General features: G+C 30.9%; 4 protein-coding genes across 4 annotated transcripts in view; 2 read left to right on the top strand and 2 right to left on the bottom strand.

The window, feature by feature from the left end:
* LOC119685326 (sialin-like) overlaps window positions 1-19522 on the bottom strand; it is a 41848-nt gene that overhangs the window by 3638 nt on the left and 18688 nt on the right. The window lies entirely within an intron of this gene.
* LOC119685325 (sialin) lies at window positions 4501-10481 on the top strand. The gene is made up of 8 exons (XM_038099573.1): window positions 4501-4626; window positions 7982-8124; window positions 8763-8999; window positions 9068-9373; window positions 9443-9565; window positions 9635-9791; window positions 9848-10089; window positions 10150-10481. The coding sequence occupies exons 1-8, from the start codon at window positions 4599-4601 to the stop codon at window positions 10306-10308; spliced, it is 1395 nt and encodes a 464-aa protein (XP_037955501.1). The 5' UTR covers window positions 4501-4598; the 3' UTR covers window positions 10309-10481.
* LOC119685324 (2-hydroxyacyl-CoA lyase 1) lies at window positions 13319-16436 on the top strand. The gene is made up of 6 exons (XM_038099572.1): window positions 13319-13547; window positions 14186-14381; window positions 14442-14831; window positions 14917-15158; window positions 15409-16016; window positions 16077-16436. The coding sequence occupies exons 1-6, from the start codon at window positions 13497-13499 to the stop codon at window positions 16294-16296; spliced, it is 1707 nt and encodes a 568-aa protein (XP_037955500.1). The 5' UTR covers window positions 13319-13496; the 3' UTR covers window positions 16297-16436.
* LOC119685323 (EF-hand domain-containing family member C2-like) lies at window positions 16880-19513 on the bottom strand. Its single transcript, XM_038099571.1, has 5 exons — window positions 18972-19513; window positions 18636-18906; window positions 18315-18548; window positions 17721-18233; window positions 16880-17659 (listed from the first exon to the last, which is right to left on the bottom strand). The coding sequence occupies exons 1-5, from the start codon at window positions 19481-19483 to the stop codon at window positions 17000-17002; spliced, it is 2190 nt and encodes a 729-aa protein (XP_037955499.1). The 5' UTR covers window positions 19484-19513; the 3' UTR covers window positions 16880-16999.

The following is a 19522-nucleotide window of genomic DNA, read 5'->3' on the forward strand; positions in this document are numbered from 1 at the left end:
AGATAATTTTAATTTGACATTAAAGTTGCTCACGCGACTTAAAACAACAGATATTTTGAGATTTTTGTCATGTAGGCGCTTTTTCATTTCTTAACCGCAATTTATTTAAATGACTTAATTAACTTTAACAACAATAATAATAAATTAAATATTTTCCCGCGGTTAGATGTAACTAAGATTTATATTCAACAAAAAAGTATAGTAAGTAAAATAATTCATATAAATTAATGTGAATAAATTAGGAATGCTAAAGTTTTTCTATATTAGGAATCTCTCTTAGTAATTAAAATGATTAGAAAACCATTTCTACAAACTTTACGTGTTTAAATTATAGGCACGTTGATTCTTTTTATTATAAAACTTTTATACGTATATACCTAATATGAGAAATAATACGTTCAATAATACGCTGGCATTGTCTTATTACAATAAATTGAAATGATATATCAATTTTTTCACAACAAAGACATACATTTCGAATTATCACAATAAACGTTTAATTTTGTTTTTTTTTTATCTTTCTTTTTAGTTCAATTAATACACAAACCAAATAGGTCTGTTGAATTATCTTATTGAATATGTTTAATGCAAAACTCATATGCAACCCTGCGCTTTATTATTATAATAAATCTACATCTTATCTAAATCTAAATCTGGAAAGACTTTTATGTTCAAATAGATATACGTATTATGTTCGAATTTTGTTCGAAAAATTTGTACGGATTAGTGAAAAAGTGAGAGTGTACGCAAAAGTCTTACCAAAGTCTAGCTTGTGTAGACGCAGGGTTTCATTAAGACACATATCACAATAAATCTTACTTATTACAATAATTGAAGTTATAAATAATCCACAATCGTTTACACATAATTGGTGTGATATATGACTACTTTCAAAATATTTTGTCGTTTATAATTACAACTTCTAACGATTCTAAAGCTTGTTCTATATAATAGAATAAAGCTGTTTTTTTTATCAAATTCACTTGAATCTGATATTTCAATGCTAATTGATGTTGATGAAATTCGTTTCTGCATTTTAAGAGAAAAAATTCGCTTAATAATCTATCACGCTTAATACCAAAAACTCAAAAAGTGAACTTAAGATTGAAATCATTCACCAAAGCTTACTAAACAATAATAAAGGTGGTCCTTCTGATACGATGTCATCCGTGTGCCAGAAGTAAAAAACTCCATTGAATGGAAAAGTTCTAAACGTCTAGTGCACGAACATCGTCCCTTTGAGAAGAAACGGCTACTCAATGCATTAGAAGGATACCAACCTAAAAAGCCTATGAACCTAGCAAGCCGTGAACTATCGTAACCGATACCGTAATACTGAGTTGATTCTGTTTTAGTTGAAGTAGCTGACTGATACAAATTTTGTTTAAATATGATTGAATAAGTCTTCTGATCTACTAAGAATCTTCTACTAAGAAAATTAAATGATATTAAATTTGGCTTTTGTATTTATTTTGTTCAACATTTATTGTCATTTAACTTTAATTAAAGTATTTGAGGATACACCTGTACTTCCTATAAATAAGAGCTCAATTTTAATACAAAAATTAAAAATGATTACAATTAATACAATTGTTTTTATTTTATTTTAATTTATTAATTAATTAATAGTTATTGTTTTTAAAGGTGTAAACTGCCACTTAATTAAAGTAAGAAATTTCTTTATACAAGAAATATTTAAATTTTTATTTTAAAAATTAAGAAAAGAAGTGTTTTTTACATTCAAATATAAATTTTTATAAAAAATTTCGGTATGTTCGATATGGAAAGGTGTTTGTAAATAATTATAAATAAATCGCTCTAATAATTGACTTCTAACAAAAGTATCTTGCATTTCATAGATATGTACAGAAGTAGGGAAGCCCGTGGAATGAAGAGTCACTTAAAGAAGAGATAATTTTTTGCTTCATTCATTATAGAATATTATAGAATATAGATGATGGAATACAGTGAATTTATGTACATATATAGATGCTACCTGTACTATATAGATATTCAAGTATACGTACATATATACTCGTGTAAGAAGAGCAAAAACTATATTTATTTGTTATGCCTGACTTATTACTTAATTAGCTTGAGCTTGAGAAAAAAGTTGATTCATTTTATTATACATAAATTTTATCAATACGTAAATAAATAATTAAAAATTAATTTATATTGTAATAATACAATAATAATTAATACAGAAATCATTAATAACCGTGATTATTGCAGTAAAAAATAATAAATGCACATATTTTTATTTTAGCTGAGCAAACTTTGTTGCTAATTAAACTCAATTCAATATTGAAACTTCGGATTGCACGTAATAAATATTTTTATATACAGATAATCCAAAGCTTCCAAGCTTATAGGAAATTCTGGGCTAAAATAACTGCACAACTAAGCACAGATAAGGAATAAACTATTTTGATACTAGAAGGGTAAGCAATTAGCTTTTACGAGTCTACTTAAGAAGTTGACGGAAACATAAAATGCATTTAATAGACATTTTTACGATGCAATAAATATTATTTTAAATCTGTCTGAATGTTATCGTATAGATAACTACAATTTCCGTATTTACTTTGTAGCTTTATTTCTATATCGAAAGAAAAAATTTTGTGATAAAATATGGATTTAGTAACACAGATTTTTTCAATTTGTAAGGATGAATTAAAGAAGATGAGTTGTAGCATAGAATAAACCAAAAGAAGTTTCTAATAACAGTGATATGTTCTCATTATTCCATAAGGCAACAGACAAGCACACATAAATCATTGCCTAATCTCAAGACTAAACCCGTACACCTTCCCCCTAACTTTCCCGTACACGGACTACTACCTCTCTTAATAGGGCAATTAATCATTAATCAGTAATTAACTAAGTTTTGTGGTTTCCAATAATTATGACGAGCGATTTCATTTTAGATTGCAATATTGATTTATGATTTAAATACTGTTTAATGGATGTAATTTGGTGTATCAAAATAACAAAACATTTTAAATACAAAACAGATTTTTATCTTTTGTGTGTGTGTAGTACGTATAAAACAATAATCAAGCCTTATCAAAAAAACGGCTTTATTGCTGTACTTAAACTATTGACAGATTACGAAAAATTTAATGGGCTCTCGTGTCACAGAATTGTTAGGAAAATTATTGCATATTACGATATACGATATCTCGGAATAAGCTGAACACATTTCAGAAAGACATTAGATACAAAAGCAAATTAAACATCAAAACAAAGATATTCTTATATCACTTAAAAACTGATGACAGTCATTTTTGTATAAATAATGATCGTTAACGTCTATAATAGTTTTTCGACATATTAAAAAAAATTTACAATTTACAATTTACAATTGAAGTTAAATGAATTTTTAATGGTGTTGTACAGCTATATAAATGTACAAAATAATGATTTTTTTTTTATTTAAGAAACTATGAAAAAAATTGTTTCTCATTTTCTGACCCACAACTTCAATAGCAGTCAAAAGGAGTCTTTAATCCATTGATTTGCTTACGTATTAGTCAGTGTTCTGTTTGATACAGTGCATCAGCGAGATGCGATAATTATCAATCGGTTGCTTTATTCTTATGGGATTATAGGTGGATCATGCGAAAACCACAACTACGAGTGTAGACAAGTTAGAAGTCTCTAACTTGTTGAGACGTGTACATAATGGACAGTGTTCTATTAGTATATCACCTATTTTGGCCAACGAAATTTGATCAAAATCAGTCAGTTACTTTATTCTTTTGTGATTATAAACGCATTTTGAGAACTATCTTTGTCTGGTTGACATGTCTACATATATACGAGAATGAGACAATCTCTTTTTAGTGTATTTGTATTGGATACTTTAAAGCTATTAATTGAGTTGTCCTTATGTGATTGTATGCAGATCGTAGCATACCTACCAAAACCATAACTTCGACAATATTCGTTCAAAAGATGTGCTTAGCAGTTGACCTGTCTACATATTAGATAATGTTCTGTACGTTAACTATGTTAGACAGTGAGTTTCGATAAAAAATCATTGCTAACTGTTTTAAATAGCGACCAATCAAGACCACTCAAATACTTGGTGCTTTTGTGGTTATAGGTGGATCACACAAGAATCACAACTTTGAGAGTAGTCGTCAAAAGGTGTTCTTAACCGGTCAAGATACCTACATATTAAACAGTGTTCTATTAGTATTTCACTAATATTGAATATTGAAAGCGATTAGTTAGAGTTTATAAGCGAATTGTTACTTAAATACTTAAATAGTATATACGATATATAAAAAATTTAAGTAGGTAACTGCGGGTATTTCCCACTTTATTAATAACTGTAACTTTCTATTCACAACCTACTCCAATTTGATGGAATTATTGTTTTCTCAACGATTAACCATTTAAAAAGTATTAATATATATTTTTCATACTATAAGTATTTTCAAGTCATAATTTTATTTATTCATTCATTTGATATTATTTTTATTTTATTTGCAGATCGTAGCCTAGTTATAAGGACATGCACCAATAAAAGTGAAAGTTAAATGCTCGAATTTTTTAAACAAACTCAGAGGACAAATTAAGTAAACAAAATGGTTTTCATAAAGCTTCCAGAATGTTGTAAGTATATTTTATTTTATCTAAAAGCATATACTCTATATAAAAACATATGATGTATTTATTGCGAAAACTGTGTATATAAACAATTTAGAGCTGAGCAAATAGATTTTGCCAATTATTGCGAAACAATTTAATATATAACTTTCAAAAGAAGTCTTACATATAAAATGAATTCAAATCAGAAATATTATTAAAAATTCATACAAAGTCCATTTGTTCTTGGAAATTTCTCGAGTTTTGATAATTTAAAGTATAAACAAGATTATTTATGACAATTCGGTTCAAGATCAAAAAACAACCAACAAATATTTTTTATAAACACTTTTGAGTAACATTTGAAGCTGGACGCGAGCGCGTGTCTTATCATAAAAAGTTATTATTGTATATTTTAATATTAAATAAATAATTATAATAATATTTGCAAGCCATTTGGCAATATGTCGCCAAATGAAGAAGGCATCGATTGTGAATGGAAGGTGGGCAGGGGCTGTGTCTAAAATGCGCTAATAAGAATTACGTGACAGCGACGTCTATTAGCGCTTCAATGCGAAAAATAACAGAAGTCGTTTTAAAAATAACTGTCACACAAATACTGCATGCAAATTAAAACCGAAATATTTCTGATAATCAATATTCCACAAGGGGGTCCCATCACCTCATAACGTTAGCTTATATTTTATAGTCTTCACTTCTTGATTTGAAAGTAGTACAATTAATTTATATACTATATAAGCTATTGCCACTTTAAATTGAAATTCTAATAAATTTATTTCTACACGCAAATGAATATAAATATTCGTATCCAGTTTATTTTGTTCAAAAAAAAAGTTAATTAAGTCTACAAACACCTTTCGTCCTGCTTTCCTTTTAAATTAAATTAATATTAAATTAAAATAATATTGAATTAATATTTTTTCTCGTTTTGTTAGTAACTTGTTTTGTACCAATCTATCTAGTACAGATAATAAATAATAATATTATAAACGTCCTCATAGTACCAATTATAGTCTTATAACAAGCGTTAAATCTTGGATGAAATAATACTGATGTCACAACTGCCTTTTTACGTCAATTTTATTTAATTCTTAATTTACTTAATGCATTTTAATTTTTATGTTTTATTCAAGATTTCAAATAATAAAATCTTCTGGAGCCTTATAATTGACTCTTAACAACACCAATCTGAGGTTCATTAAAGTAGAAACAAGACTATTAGAGTATTGGAACCATTGATTTATCGTGTGCTCATATCTTCATTACTTCTTTGGTATTGGTAGTTGGTAGCTGTTAGGTGAAGGTATAAATAAAAATTTGAAACAACATGAAGAGTTCGTAAACTATTAGAGTATTTTGGACTGTAAATATGTACTACTTCTGGATATTGTATGTAAATATTTTATGTACAAACTGGCTTTAACGTGGCTTCTTACGAAGATATGATATTCCTTAAAACTAGTAATAATTTCTTATTCGTCAGACCATATAGTCTTTCTGACTCTATGCGCTAAATTTAACTTAATCTAGACATTATTCCATTGCTTCCTTTAGGAATATTGTAATATAATCCAGATTGGTTTACATTAAGTAGATACATATAATAGTATAATCGAATGTACCACTTACCACTTATCACTTACCATAGGGTTTTAACGTCCCAATAAAAACATATTAATATTATAGAATTTATTCGTCTTGGGGACAACGTCTCGGTATGATGGACCCTATTGTCCAACCCTCAATTTGCCACCCACTAACTGCAGTCCCGTTTGGCATAAATGTATGGAATGTAGACATTATATTATACTGTACTATGAAATCAAAATTTCAATTCAAAATTTCAATTCACATTAATCAATAACAAAAATAAAATATTAATAAAAACAACGGCTAAAAACAACCGCCAACAATACAAAATCTCAAAGAATAACAAAAATAGAATAATAATAAAAACAAGAACTACTGCAAAATAGTCAACAAATTCCTGTATAATTACACTAACAAAACAATAGCGCATATTATACTTCCAAGGAATATAAAAGACGTGCCGAAGAAGCAAACGGGACAGTCAGCAAAACAACGAGCTGGTATCCAGATCGTTCCAATAAGTGCTGAGTGTTGTTGAAGCAGAACTTTACATCTCTACTTTGGTAAACTTTATATGTGGATAGAAATTTAAATTTCTATCACCAATCCATTGTCTTCCCGTCGCGGCTACGAAATTCACATTTCATAGCAAAACTTTTACCTCAGGAAAGAAATTCACATTTCTTTAAACGACAGTCAGCTAAACAACGAGCTTGTGATCACATCGCATTACTAGCGCTGCTTAGGTTATGACATTCTCAGTTCTCCCGTACCCGTAGGACTGGACGTGGTTTCAATGTTTCTTTTATTTGTTTAATCCCAGTGTCTTTCCTTCGGAATGAACTATTAAGAATAAACTGTTTTAATCAAAATAAACGATTTGCATTCAGATTATTTCATAAGAAATGTCTAACAGAAATAAATTCAAGATTCTAGATAAATATGGAAATAACTGTTTTAGTAGTTCCAGAGATTATAATAATATGTAACCTCTTTACTGTTTTTATATATAATATAATATCTAATAATTAATATCTAATTATAACAATTTAATTAGCCTTATTCTTAAAATATGTTGATGTGCAACATTTTTGAAGAAAAAGCCTATATAGGTAGTTTGCATTTTAATGATAAATTTCTATTAAAATGAAGACCCATTTTAATGTGTAAGTAATTGATTAAAATTTTTTAAAAGGTAAAAACTCTTCTTAACTTAAGTACGGGTTTCAAATGAAGATTTAATTTTAAGAGTCATAACCATAACCTCTTGTTTAGTGTCCAATGGTGCAGATTTGCAGTTATAGTCACAGTCACACTTCAAAGCACTTCCTCAAGGTGTCACGTAATGTGCATGTGCAGTGTGCGCAACACTATGTTGCACTACTAATTCCAATTATTTGGTTTGGTGTTTAGGTTTTTGTAAAAATTTTTTCAAAATTATTGACATGCAAATAAATAATTAGAAAAATAAAAAAAAATAAGATAAACAAAAACAGACTTATTTATGTATTTCATTTTCAAACAGTTTAATGCTGTAATAAAATTTTACATATATTATAAAAAACTTTTAACTATTTTTTGCGACCTCTCCAGAAACTTCGAAAGATTATATTAAGAATATATATTTTTTTTTGATGTTTTTAATGTTAAAAATATTGATTGACCTAGAAAATGCTTATAATTTATATTTTAAGTTTAACTTTTATTACTTATTATATATTATTACATATATTATTATATATTATATATATTCTGTTCTATGTTTTTTCAGTTCAAATACCAAAGCGTTTCAACATCGCTGTTATGCTTTTCATGGCTTGCCTGATGAGCTATGTGATGCGAGTCAATCTTTCCATTAACATCGTAGCAATGGTGGAGTCAACCGATGCCAACGCCACAGAACCTTTACCAGACGTAAGTGATTTATTTATTATTTTTATGCTCTTAGCTATGTTGACAGTAGCAAACCATAAATAAAAATCTGGATCGGAATCGTAAAATAAAAATACTCAATTTTAGAAATACTCGTATTTATTTAATATAAATTTAAACCACAATTTCTTTTTAAGAAGAACATAACCCTTAATTCTATTAAAGTAATTTTATATAAAAAATTAGCTCGTGGTTTTCAAATTTTAAATAATATTATTAATTCTGTGATTTCAGTTCTCAAAAAAAAATTGTATTTAATCCATTAGATAATATTTTAAATATACTCATATTCTTAGGACGTGTGCGAGTTAGGCTAAGTTGCGTTCTCGTTCTAAATGAGGGAAATTCTAAGTTGTGCCGATAATGTTTCGAAGTAGTGATGTGTCGATGCGTGTTGATAAATGGCTAAATGTGTACAGTGCAAAAAATCCCAAAAAATCTCCCATTTGGTTTAACATCAACATAGCTTAACTCGCATACGTCCTTAATGCACTTTTCAAAGTGGTTCCATCGTTTTTTATTTCAAGAATATATATATATACGATATATATGATATACACGAAATAATATGTGTTAATAAATTTTTTCAATTATTTTTTTTTCTTTATTGTACCGAACAGTACGGACCACGATATAATTGGAGTCAAAGTGATCAAGGCCTCTTATTAGGTGCTTATTTTTACGGATATATGATTACATCACTTCCAGCTGGTATGTTAGCGGAGAATTTCGGAGGAAAACCGGTAGCTGGTTTCAGTTGTCTTGTCGCTGGTGTTCTGACTATGTTAACACCGGTTGCAGCTACTTGGGATAAATGGGCAGTATTTGTATTACGATTTGCTATAGGGTTTTTCACTGTAAGTTTTTTATTTTATAGTAGTATCCAAACTAATAACCATTTATATTCTTCTTAATACTTTAACAGGGTGTAGTTTATCCATGTTGCCATAACTTAATATCAAAGTGGTCGCCACCAGATGAAAAAGGAAAATTTGTAGCTTCACTTATGGGTGGGACCTTTGGTACAGTCATCACTTGGCCTATAAGTGGTCTTATCATTGAGAATATGGGTTGGGATTGGGCATTCTATATAATTGGCATATTCGTTTTATTCGTGGTTGCTATTTGGTTTATGGTTGTAGCCGACAGTCCAGCCAAACATAAGACAATTAAACCTGAGGAGCGTGAATATATTGTCAAAAGTCTTGGTGAAACAGTTAATGATAAGAAGGTATGATTACATTATTTTTATTTTCAGTACAAATATTAATAATATGTCAAAAATATTTATTACCTCCAGAGATGGCCACCATATAAAAGCCTTGTTGTTTCTATGCCTTTCTGGTCTCTAATGTTACTTCATTATGGCAGCATGTGGGGATTGTTCTTCTTGCTTACGGCAACACCTAAATTCCTTAGTGAGGTAAGATCTTAATAATTAGTTTTTATAGTTATTTGAAACTTAATTTTTTATTTTTTTATTTATTTAAAGGTTCTAGGTTTTAATCTATCCTCGGCCGGCTTCCTTTCTAGTTTACCTCACTTAGCACGTCTTATTTGTGCGTTCGGTTTTGGTTCCTTAGCTGATCTTATAAGACGCAAAGAGTGGTTAAGCGTAACACGCATGCGAAAAATATTTTGTTTACCCTGTAAATAACGCTTACTCCGTTGTTGTGATATATTATTAATTTTTGTCTTCTTACAGCACATGTCATTCCCGGTATTTTCCTTGTACTACTCGCTTTCTTCGGTAAGGATCCATATGTTTGTGTGGCAATAATGACAATATCCTTGGGCTTTAATGGTGCTGCAACAGCTTCGAACCTTCAAAACTCTCAAGATTTGGCACCAAACTATGCCGGCACACTATATGGTATAATAAACTGTGTAGGCACTACTCCTGGTATATTCTCACCAATGATAGTTGCACACTTTACCAAAGATAATGTAAGTACATAAACTTCTAAAATATGACATTCTTTTTAAATATTAAAAATACTTTTTTAGAATACTATTGATGAATGGCACTACATTTTCCTGATTGGTGCTGCGGCTTACGTAATCCCAGCTTTGTTTTACTGGATTTTTGGGTCGGGTAAAATACAAAAATGGAACGAACTGAACAATACTTCATCGCGCGAGGAAATAGTTAACACGAAGTTGTAAATAAAAACTATTCTTAAATGTCTGCAATCATCCTACCGCAACTGAAAGTATTTTAATGACAACACTTAGTATATATTAGTACTTGTATATTATACCTATGTATTCACAACGATATTGTGTCCATTTAATTTTAAGACTAAGGAGATATATTTCTCTAAAACAATCAGATTTCTGATTTAAATTATAATTATAAGTTTCTATATTGTTAAGATTTAGTGATAAAAATATATATTTAAAAAGAAATGATGTATAAATATTTTATTGTTTTATTGTCGCAACTACAAAAATTCTGGGCAGTGAGTCCGTTTATTTACCCGCTATGGGTGATCAAAGATGACATATGAAGAATTATTTGAGTTTTGCATTTTTAAAATAGGACCATTTTGATACCCTATAAGAACTCAAAGGGAGTCGTAGAACTGGCGAAGCTCCTGCCATAGTAAAAAGAACGCCGTGTATGTGTTGGATAGTAATAAAGCATAAGTGAGTCTATTTTATCGTCCTCCCCACAACTGCAATACAAAATAATAAACAGAAGATACAACCTTCTATTGTGTCTCCTCAAATGGTAGTGATCTGTCAACAAGCCTAAAATACGACTCAAATGTTTCCAAAGTCTTTCCTTTTTGTATTAAATTGCTCAATACAAAAAGAATTCAACTACTGTTTTTCATGATGCTAGTGGTATGCTCACATTCTTTAGATGTTCTAAATGCTTACCAGTAGTACGTCGTCTGGCCAACTCATATACTTTGAAATTACCAAAAATATCCTTATGACCGAGAACAGAGAGAAGAGATAAGTTAAGAGAGAGCCCTAAGTCAATATTTCCTTCACAGATGTGCCAAAAACTGTCCTGGATAAAAATAAAATACAACTCACCGACTTTTAAACAGCTTCACTGTCTAATAGTATATATATATTGCCATTAAATATATTATCTACTTCATCCGCATTCAGGTGTTCTCATCCCAAAACAGAGATGTGAATACCCTACTTAGGGGTGTAATCCTAACTATTCCTCTGTGTGCCGTCAACGAACCCATAGTAGCTTTAATAATCTTGCCAGTTAGTAACTGACTTATAAAGTTAATGAGTGTATTATCAACACCCAGCTACTAGAGTGCAGCAGCTATTAGGAAGTATTTTGTTTAAGGCGCGTTTAATACCTATAAAAGCAACTAGACAAAACTCCTTTAATTTAAAAGATTTATTAAAGATATAAGTGATAGAATGGAGAATGGATTTCATTGCGGCTATTGTGAGAAGTTTTACCTACATTGGGTATAAAAGTAACTCTAATTTCCTCCCATTTATTTGGAAAATAGTTGAAAAATAAACAATGTTGTAAAATGACCAATGACCGGTTGTATATTTGCTCACAGAAGCGCTGGAACTCTATCAGGTGTAAATCATCAGATCCTGGTGGTTTGAAGAGCTTAAAACTAATATCTATAGATTTAACTTTATAGAGTTGACCAATGAGAGTTTCGATTGATTTATGGTTATATTAATTTCTTTAAATTTTTATTCATTTCCTTTTTTAGTATAGTGAGTTTTTTTATCTACAGCAATAAAAACTGCATAGTATTTCATTCCGGGTTTTATTTGCTTTATCAATTTATACAGATTTAGAAGATAGTTGTCTTCCTTGGATATAAATAATGCACTTGTCATTTTTTAACTTCAAATATTAAACTTTTGAAAAAAATGTTACATTATTTATATATTCTAATAACGAACATCTAACACAGAAGTATATTGGCATACCCACCTCTTATTTCACGCTACGTTCATTTCTTCATTGCTCCTGGTGTTATTAATATTAATTTTTCTGGGTTTATAATCTCTTTTTACTGTTAATACCAGCATATGTTGATTCGAAAAACAAATAACGAGATACTCTTATGCGATTGCTTTTAATGGAAAACAAATAAAACGCTTGAATTTTATTAATTCATTAAAGTGCAGTTATTGCTAATAATATTCAAAATTTAAACTAAATTATTTTAACGTGTATATACGCAATACTTTTGCAATATCAATAAATCCGAACACATCACAAATGTTCCCTGATGTGATCCACTTGGAGCTTAATAGTACTACCAAATCATTTGTGTTTCAGTGTTACCAAGTCATTCATATTTTTGAACAAATAACTTCGTAAATATATAAAAAACGTTTTCAATTACATTTAAATTTTTTAAAAAATAAACAATAAATGAATAATAAACGGTTTGAGCTTATTTTAAAAATGAGTTTAAAGTAAGAATCAAATTTGTTTTTATTTTTAATATGAACTACTTCAGAGAAAAATATTTTAAATATAATAACTCAAAAACTAAAATATATTGGAAATAGTCCAGTAGGAATGCTATTAAGAGCAAAACGTTTCTATAATAGGAATTGTTAACATTTTTTTTTGTGCACAGTATTATATACATTTTAAATTATTTTTTAATAATTTCACTTAGAGACGTGCTGAGCTATTTTACTAAAAATGTTTAAATGCACTGACACAACGCTGTTTTTTGTTTACGTTGTCTACGTTCGCTACGTCTGCGCCAACTAATTCGCTGCGAGTTGTATATTAAACACGTAATGTATGTATACATTCGTCTGTGGCTAACGAATTTTTATAGCTTCGCTAATATACGTCATTTAAAATAATGTGAATGTTGTAGAGGTAAATTAGTTACTTGCAAGTAGTTTTTTGGTATAATAAAATAGGCGTCATACTCTATTTTTAAATTGCTCTACAAGTATTTTCAGTTCATCGAAGTTATTTATAAAATTAAAGAATCAAATTTGATCTCACTTTACTATTTGCAATAAAAATAAATGTTTATATTTTGCATTGTATAAACATTTTGCTAAAGAACAGTACATATATTATAATTGTAAGCATTTTAAATTTGCTTTGGATGCGAACATTTTACGATTGGTTTGACATATGGTGAATATGACATCAACAGTGCTGCCAAGTTATTTGCATTTGTATGTCTTTGTTTCTTTGCGGCTGATTTCTATTGTGCACATTCGTTTTACTTCTGCTTATTGTCTGAACGGCAACAGTTGTGGTCCGCAGTTGTAAAAAGTAATTTGTTTCGTAGTTAAAAGGCCTTCGATTGTTCGAAATAAAAGTGGAATACAATTGAAAGTCATCAATTTATTAATAATTATTCAAAATGTCGGAGGTAGAAGCTGTTCAAATTATTGCGGAATCATTGAAACAACAGGTTAGTTCCGAACTTTGGAGTATTTTTTTTCTGAAATTATTTTTTTTATCTAAATATTCACTTATACATTTTGCGAATATGTGGTTTATTGGCCCAAATGCATAAATTAGGTAAATACAAGGCTTTTGCATTGCATAAATTTGGAGTCCTTGCTAATAATGTTAAATGTAAAGATTATCAAAATGTTTATCAAACAATAAACTTTATCAGACTTAACAGTTTTCAAAATCTGTACAAAGTTCAGTTTGATTGCGTTTGCGATTATTGGCAACCGTTTATTTTTCCACCCAACCAGCTAACAAAACACTTGATAAAACCAGCCAAAAATAATTCTTAATCTACTCAATGTTAACAGTTAGCAGAACAATTCGTGTTCAAAAATGTTACGCCTATGTTCGAACAGAAAATGTTAACAAATTTACTGATCGTCAAAGCAATTTACGTAGATTAATCCATTTATTATTTTTTACGTATTGTAAATGAGTATTTACGTATAACAGGTAAATACAAATTATATTACTTGAAACGCCACTAAAACGTCATAATCATTTATCTAAAGTAATGTGAATTAGTCTTAAAATCGCTTTAAAGAACTGCAGCCTATAAAAGTACAAATAAATGATATATATTTCTTCCAGGGTATCGAATATGTATTTGGTATTATTGGCATACCAGTTATTGAACTTTCAATGGCCATGCAGGCTGCAGGGCTCAAGTACATTGGCATGCGCAATGAACAATCTGCTTGTTATGCAGCACAAGCTATTGGCTACTTAACAGGCAAACCGGGTGTTTGTCTGGTAGTAAGTGGACCTGGTTTATTACATGTTACCGGTAAATTAAAATACTTAATTTCATTTATGAACACACACTCTTATCAAACTCAACTTTTAGGTGGTATGGCAAATGCACAAGTGAATTGTTGGCCGTTGATAGTAATTGGTGGCGCAACAAATGAAGATCATGAAGGTATCGGTGGTTTTCAAGAGTGCCCACAGGTAGAACTTTCACGCCCTTACTGCAAATATGCTGCGCGCCCACCTACAGCTGCACTTATTCCTTTGCATGTAGAGAAAGCGGTTCGTTATGCTACTTACGGCCGTCCTGGTGTTGCATATTTGGATTTCCCTGGTAATATTTTGCAGTCGCGTGCACCGGAAGAAAAAATTTATAAAGCCTTGGCACATCCTGCTCCACCACTCGTGTATCCACCACATGATGAGGTAATACGCGCGGTAAATTTGCTTCGATCAGCTAAGCGGCCTTTGGTTGTCATTGGCAAAGGTACATCATAACACTCCAAAATTCAAAATTAATGCATACTATCAACAGAACGTTGATATAATTACTAAATATTTGTTATTTTTAGGTGCCGCTTATGCTCACGCAGAAAATATATTACGTCATTTCATTGAAAATACCAACTTGCCTTTCTTACCATCGCCAATGGGTAAAGGCGTTGTTTCAGACTCAGCGCCTCAATGTGTGTCTTCAGCACGTACTTTAGCACTACAGAAAGCCGATGTTGTACTCCTTTTAGGAGCACGTTTAAACTGGATTTTGCATTTCGGTCGTCCACCACGTTACGACAAGGACGTTAAATTCATACAAGTATGATAAATACTCGAACTTCTCTATAACAAACTTCTATAAAACGAGGCTTTCCCTATTAGAAATAGATATAAAGTACACAGTTTTAGCGTTCTACTTTAATCTCCTAAAATTATGATTTATGTATAACAAATTTCCTCTATAATGAAGTAAAGTTTTGTTTCCCTACGGAGTTGCTATAGGGGGGTTCGACTGTATTCACCTGAAACGAATATTATATATATATATATTTTCGTCATGTCATATATAGGTGGACATTTGTCCGGAGGAATTGCATAACTCTGTTATATCAACAGTGGCGATACAATCAGATATTAAACCATTTGCTGAACAATTATTTGAGCAGATGAATGCGGTAAATTTCCACTTCTCTAATGAAAATCCCTGGTGGCAACAACTTGCCACAAAATGTGCACAAAATAAAGAAGCTGTGCAGACAATGTCTAAACAAATAAGTGCCCCGTTGAATTACTACGCAGTATTTCATCATTTACGTGAACTCATACCACGTGATGCAGTTATTGTGAGTGAGGGAGCTAATACTATGGATATTGGACGATCTATGCTTCTAAATATATTACCAAGACATCGTTTAGACGCTGGTACTTTTGGAACGATGGGTGTTGGCCCTGGTTTTGCTATTGCTGCAGCATTATTTTGTCGTGATCGTTTCCCTGGTAAACGTGTGGTATGTGTTGAAGGTGATAGTGCCTTTGGATTTTCAGGTATGGAAATTGAAACAATGGTACGTTACAACCTGCCTATAACGATTGTGATAGTGAATAATAATGGCATATATGGCGGTTTTGATCAAGACACATTTGATGCAATTCGTAGTGCCGGTGACCTGTCACAGGTGTAAGTTTATCATATATTAAGAAAGTCATATATATATTTATTGAATTTCTGATCTTTTAGTACTCCACCATCAGCATTGGGTGTTCAAGTCCACTATGAAGAAATGATGAAAATGTTCGGTCTGAAAGGTTACTTCTGCAAGGAAATCGTAGAACTACAATCAGCGCTTAAAGAAGCACAAAAGCTTACAGATAAACCAACCATAATTAATGTGGCTATAAATCCCTCATCGGACAGAAAGCCACAAACATTTAATTGGTTAACCGAATCGAAATTATAAGGAGTCATCACTAATACCTAAACAGCAATAAATGTATCAGTGTTAGAAGAAACTAGTAGCCTTTCAAACTGCATTCCAAGTAATTTTTATTTTTTCATTTTAATTTGTGTGTGCGTAGAAAAGTAGAGTTAACTAAAATGTTTTGAGAAATTCGTATTTTAGACCCATCAACGATAATGGATTCTTTAATATATAGCATTGAACTGATTTTATATTCTAAGATTAATCATTTAATAATGTGATCTAAAGCACTTATTATAATAGTATAAAGTCAGTTAAATAATTCAAGCGGTAATTCAGGGTTCCTGTTCAAAAACTTGTTTTAAAATATATTTATTTATTTATTTTTTTATTTTTTTTTTTGTATATAAAAGTTAGTTTGGTTTTTATAATTAATTTTTGTGTGGTAGAGTTTTTTATTAATGCACATCGTTCTGGTTTGGGTTCTTATAGCATTTAAAAATCTTGTTAATTTTATTTGAGAATTTTTGTATTTGAAAAAATAAACAACACTTATTTTATATTATGCAGAAACTATATGTATTAAAATATAAGGTAAGCAAAAAAAAAATTTTTTTTTAATTTTGGACTTTTTTCTCTTCCATAAGGGGTCACTCTGTTTTTGGTTTAATTATGATTAATTTATTTTATTTACTTTACAATACAACTTCATTGAAATTTCGTATTTAGTTTAGAACAGTATTTAATTTTCTTCTTCAATCTCCAGGACTTCCTTTTCTAATCCTAATTCATCTAAGAAGCAAGCGAAATTAATTAAGCGACCTTTGTTTAAATTTGGAATCTTTGGACACAGTTCAAAAGCAATATTCATTGGTGGTATATCGCATACTCTGCCACATCCCATGTCCAAGAAGTTAATAAAATCGCAAACTTCTATATCACCGCAAGAATTACGACTCAAAACTTTTAATATATTATCTATAAGCTCAGGGCCAAATGGCAACCGACAACCCTTAAGTGTAGAGCGTATTTTCATTTCTGAAACAAATGGTTTTTGGCCCGGATTTAAGTGATATAAGTGCTCTTTTAATTCATCTATTGCATTCCACAGGTTGCGTTTTATTTCAAGATGCGCCGCAGATCGTACATATTCTCTATCACAAGATAGTATTTGTTCTTTCTCAACTCCGAAGTACCGACATAACGTAATTACTTCGTGATTGGTAATGCCATTACCCAAAGAATCAGAAAGTGCACGCTTAACCGTTTCATAATTTATAAACTTCATTTCTTTAGCACCTTCAGCTGTTGCTGGTAAACATTTACCTACGAAATCTTTGTAGTTGGGTCGTATAGCTTCGCGCACTTTTTCCATAATTTTCTTTATATCAGAGTTCGGGAACTATAAAATATAAATTGTTTTTTAACTAACAAACATTTTGTTTAAAACGATTTTATAATACCTCACTACAGTTGTGTTCCATATACATTAGAGTAAACTCGTCGGCCGATACAACAGTGAAAATGAAATCGTTAATATTCATAGTTGCGCCAATGTAGAAATTACTGGCTTCATAGCATAATGGTCGCTTGACACTGAACCTCTTTTGGCCAGGCAGCTCAATACGGGTACGTTTTAAGAATTCTCCACCTAAGAAACCAGAGTTACGAATTGCGATCTCGTAAATTTGAATTGTGTCATCAGCTAAATAGTAGGAAATAACAAACGACCGTTCACAATTTTCCGGTATGGTTGATAGTAGTTTGGCACCAAAGCGCAGTATATAACGCTCATAATTATACCACTTATTGAAATCAATACGCGGTGGTTTAGGTTCAACAGACTTACAGTTGCCCTCTGAATCTTCATATGTGCCCCAACCATTATATGGAGGCAGAATGCGTTCGACTACTTCTTCGACTTCTTCAATCTCACGTAGTGGAACAGGTAATGGGGTGAAATCTTCAATGCCATACTAATTTAAGATAATATGAAGATATGTAAAGCGGATACGTAACTGTGCGATATAAGATTATAAATTATTTGTAAAGCATACCTTTTTTCTATAGTACGACCTAGTAAATTCATCGCAATCGACTAACATAACTGCACGACCGAAAACATTTATTACAGCTCCTATTTGAAGATCGCGATCGGAGTAATAGAGTACTTCTTTGCATCCAGTATTTAGTGGGTCTATAACATAACGTACATCTCGTACACCACTACCTAAAACATTTAATACAGTTTGTGGAGTTTCCTGCCCTGGAAGTGGTAATGCATATGTTTCCTGTAGAGAAATAAAAAGATTTTACATTAAAAAATATTAACAAAAGTATATTTTTAACAAATAAAATAAACTATAAATATATATTACTCTGGGTAGCCTAGTACGACGTAAAAAGCTAGCTGGGCCCTCGCGACCCGAATTTCGAGGATAAATTTCCTTGATGTCTATTGTATCATCGGCTAAATAGTAACACAATTCCAATCTGCGTACATCTCCAAATTCTGATCGATCATCCCAATAACCATGAAATTTCAATATTTGTCGGTCGTATAGTAGAAACTGTGTGAAAGGATGTTTCTTCGCTGGTGGATTCACAATTTTTATGCCTTCACGTTTACGGTATTCAGCTGTCGGGTCTCTAAATAATATATAATTGCAAAATATTATCATTGTAATTGACTTTCATTATTGTAATTGACTTACGCTGGTTCATCAATAGGATCCGGTACTGATATTCCTGCACGATTCAAGAAATTACGCGTGAAACGGTCGCAGTTTGTTATATGATAAACCCGATCATATATTTGCACTGTAGCATCCACATTTAAATCCAAAAGAGTTAAAAACTCTGATTCGCATGGTGGTGGCTTTGGTATGCGTTGGCGATGCACTAAACAACCTTGGGGAATACCAGAGTTTCGCACACAAGGCTCTATAATCTGCATTGTACCATCCTCCAAGTAGAAGTAAATTTTTACTTTGCGTACTTGGTAAGGGGCGTGATAAACCTCTTGCAATGTTTCCTTGAAATAGGCATGAAAACACAAACATTGTTTATCATATGCCAACCAAGGAGGCAAGCGCGGACCGCTTTTAGGTGGATGCAGAGATGGTATTTGCACTGGCGGACAATTCGGATCGGCTATCATGCCATTCGGTTCTACTAGTTTCGGAGGTAGACGGTCATTTAGCATACTAATACCCTTGTAGGTCATAAAGTTTTGCGGCTTCGGGAAATGACTTTTGGACAACTA

This window comes from Teleopsis dalmanni, chromosome 2 (genome assembly GCF_002237135.1).
Source record: "Teleopsis dalmanni isolate 2A chromosome 2, ASM223713v2, whole genome shotgun sequence".
Lineage (NCBI taxonomy): Eukaryota > Metazoa > Arthropoda > Insecta > Diptera > Diopsidae > Teleopsis > Teleopsis dalmanni.

Coding starts and splice junctions, on each gene's coding strand:
- LOC119685325 (XM_038099573.1), top strand. CDS start 4,599: ATGGTTTTCATAAAGCTTCCAGAATGTT. Junction 9,792..9,847: donor AAAAATATTTTGTTTACCCT/GTAAATAACGCT, acceptor GTCTTCTTACAG/CACATGTCATTCCCGGTATT. Junction 10,090..10,149: donor CACACTTTACCAAAGATAAT/GTAAGTACATAA, acceptor ATACTTTTTTAG/AATACTATTGATGAATGGCA.
- LOC119685323 (XM_038099571.1), bottom strand. CDS start 19,483: ATGACCTACAAGGGTATTAGTATGCTAAATGACCGTCTACCTCCGAAA. Junction 18,549..18,635: donor GTCGTACTAGGCTACCCAGA/GTAATATATATT, acceptor ATTTCTCTACAG/GAAACATATGCATTACCACT. Junction 17,660..17,720: donor TGGAACACAACTGTAGTGAG/GTATTATAAAAT, acceptor TATATTTTATAG/TTCCCGAACTCTGATATAAA.
- LOC119685324 (XM_038099572.1), top strand. CDS start 13,497: ATGTCGGAGGTAGAAGCTGTTCAAATTATTGCGGAATCATTGAAACAA. Junction 13,548..14,185: donor CGGAATCATTGAAACAACAG/GTTAGTTCCGAA, acceptor TATTTCTTCCAG/GGTATCGAATATGTATTTGG. Junction 14,382..14,441: donor TGGTTTATTACATGTTACCG/GTAAATTAAAAT, acceptor CTCAACTTTTAG/GTGGTATGGCAAATGCACAA.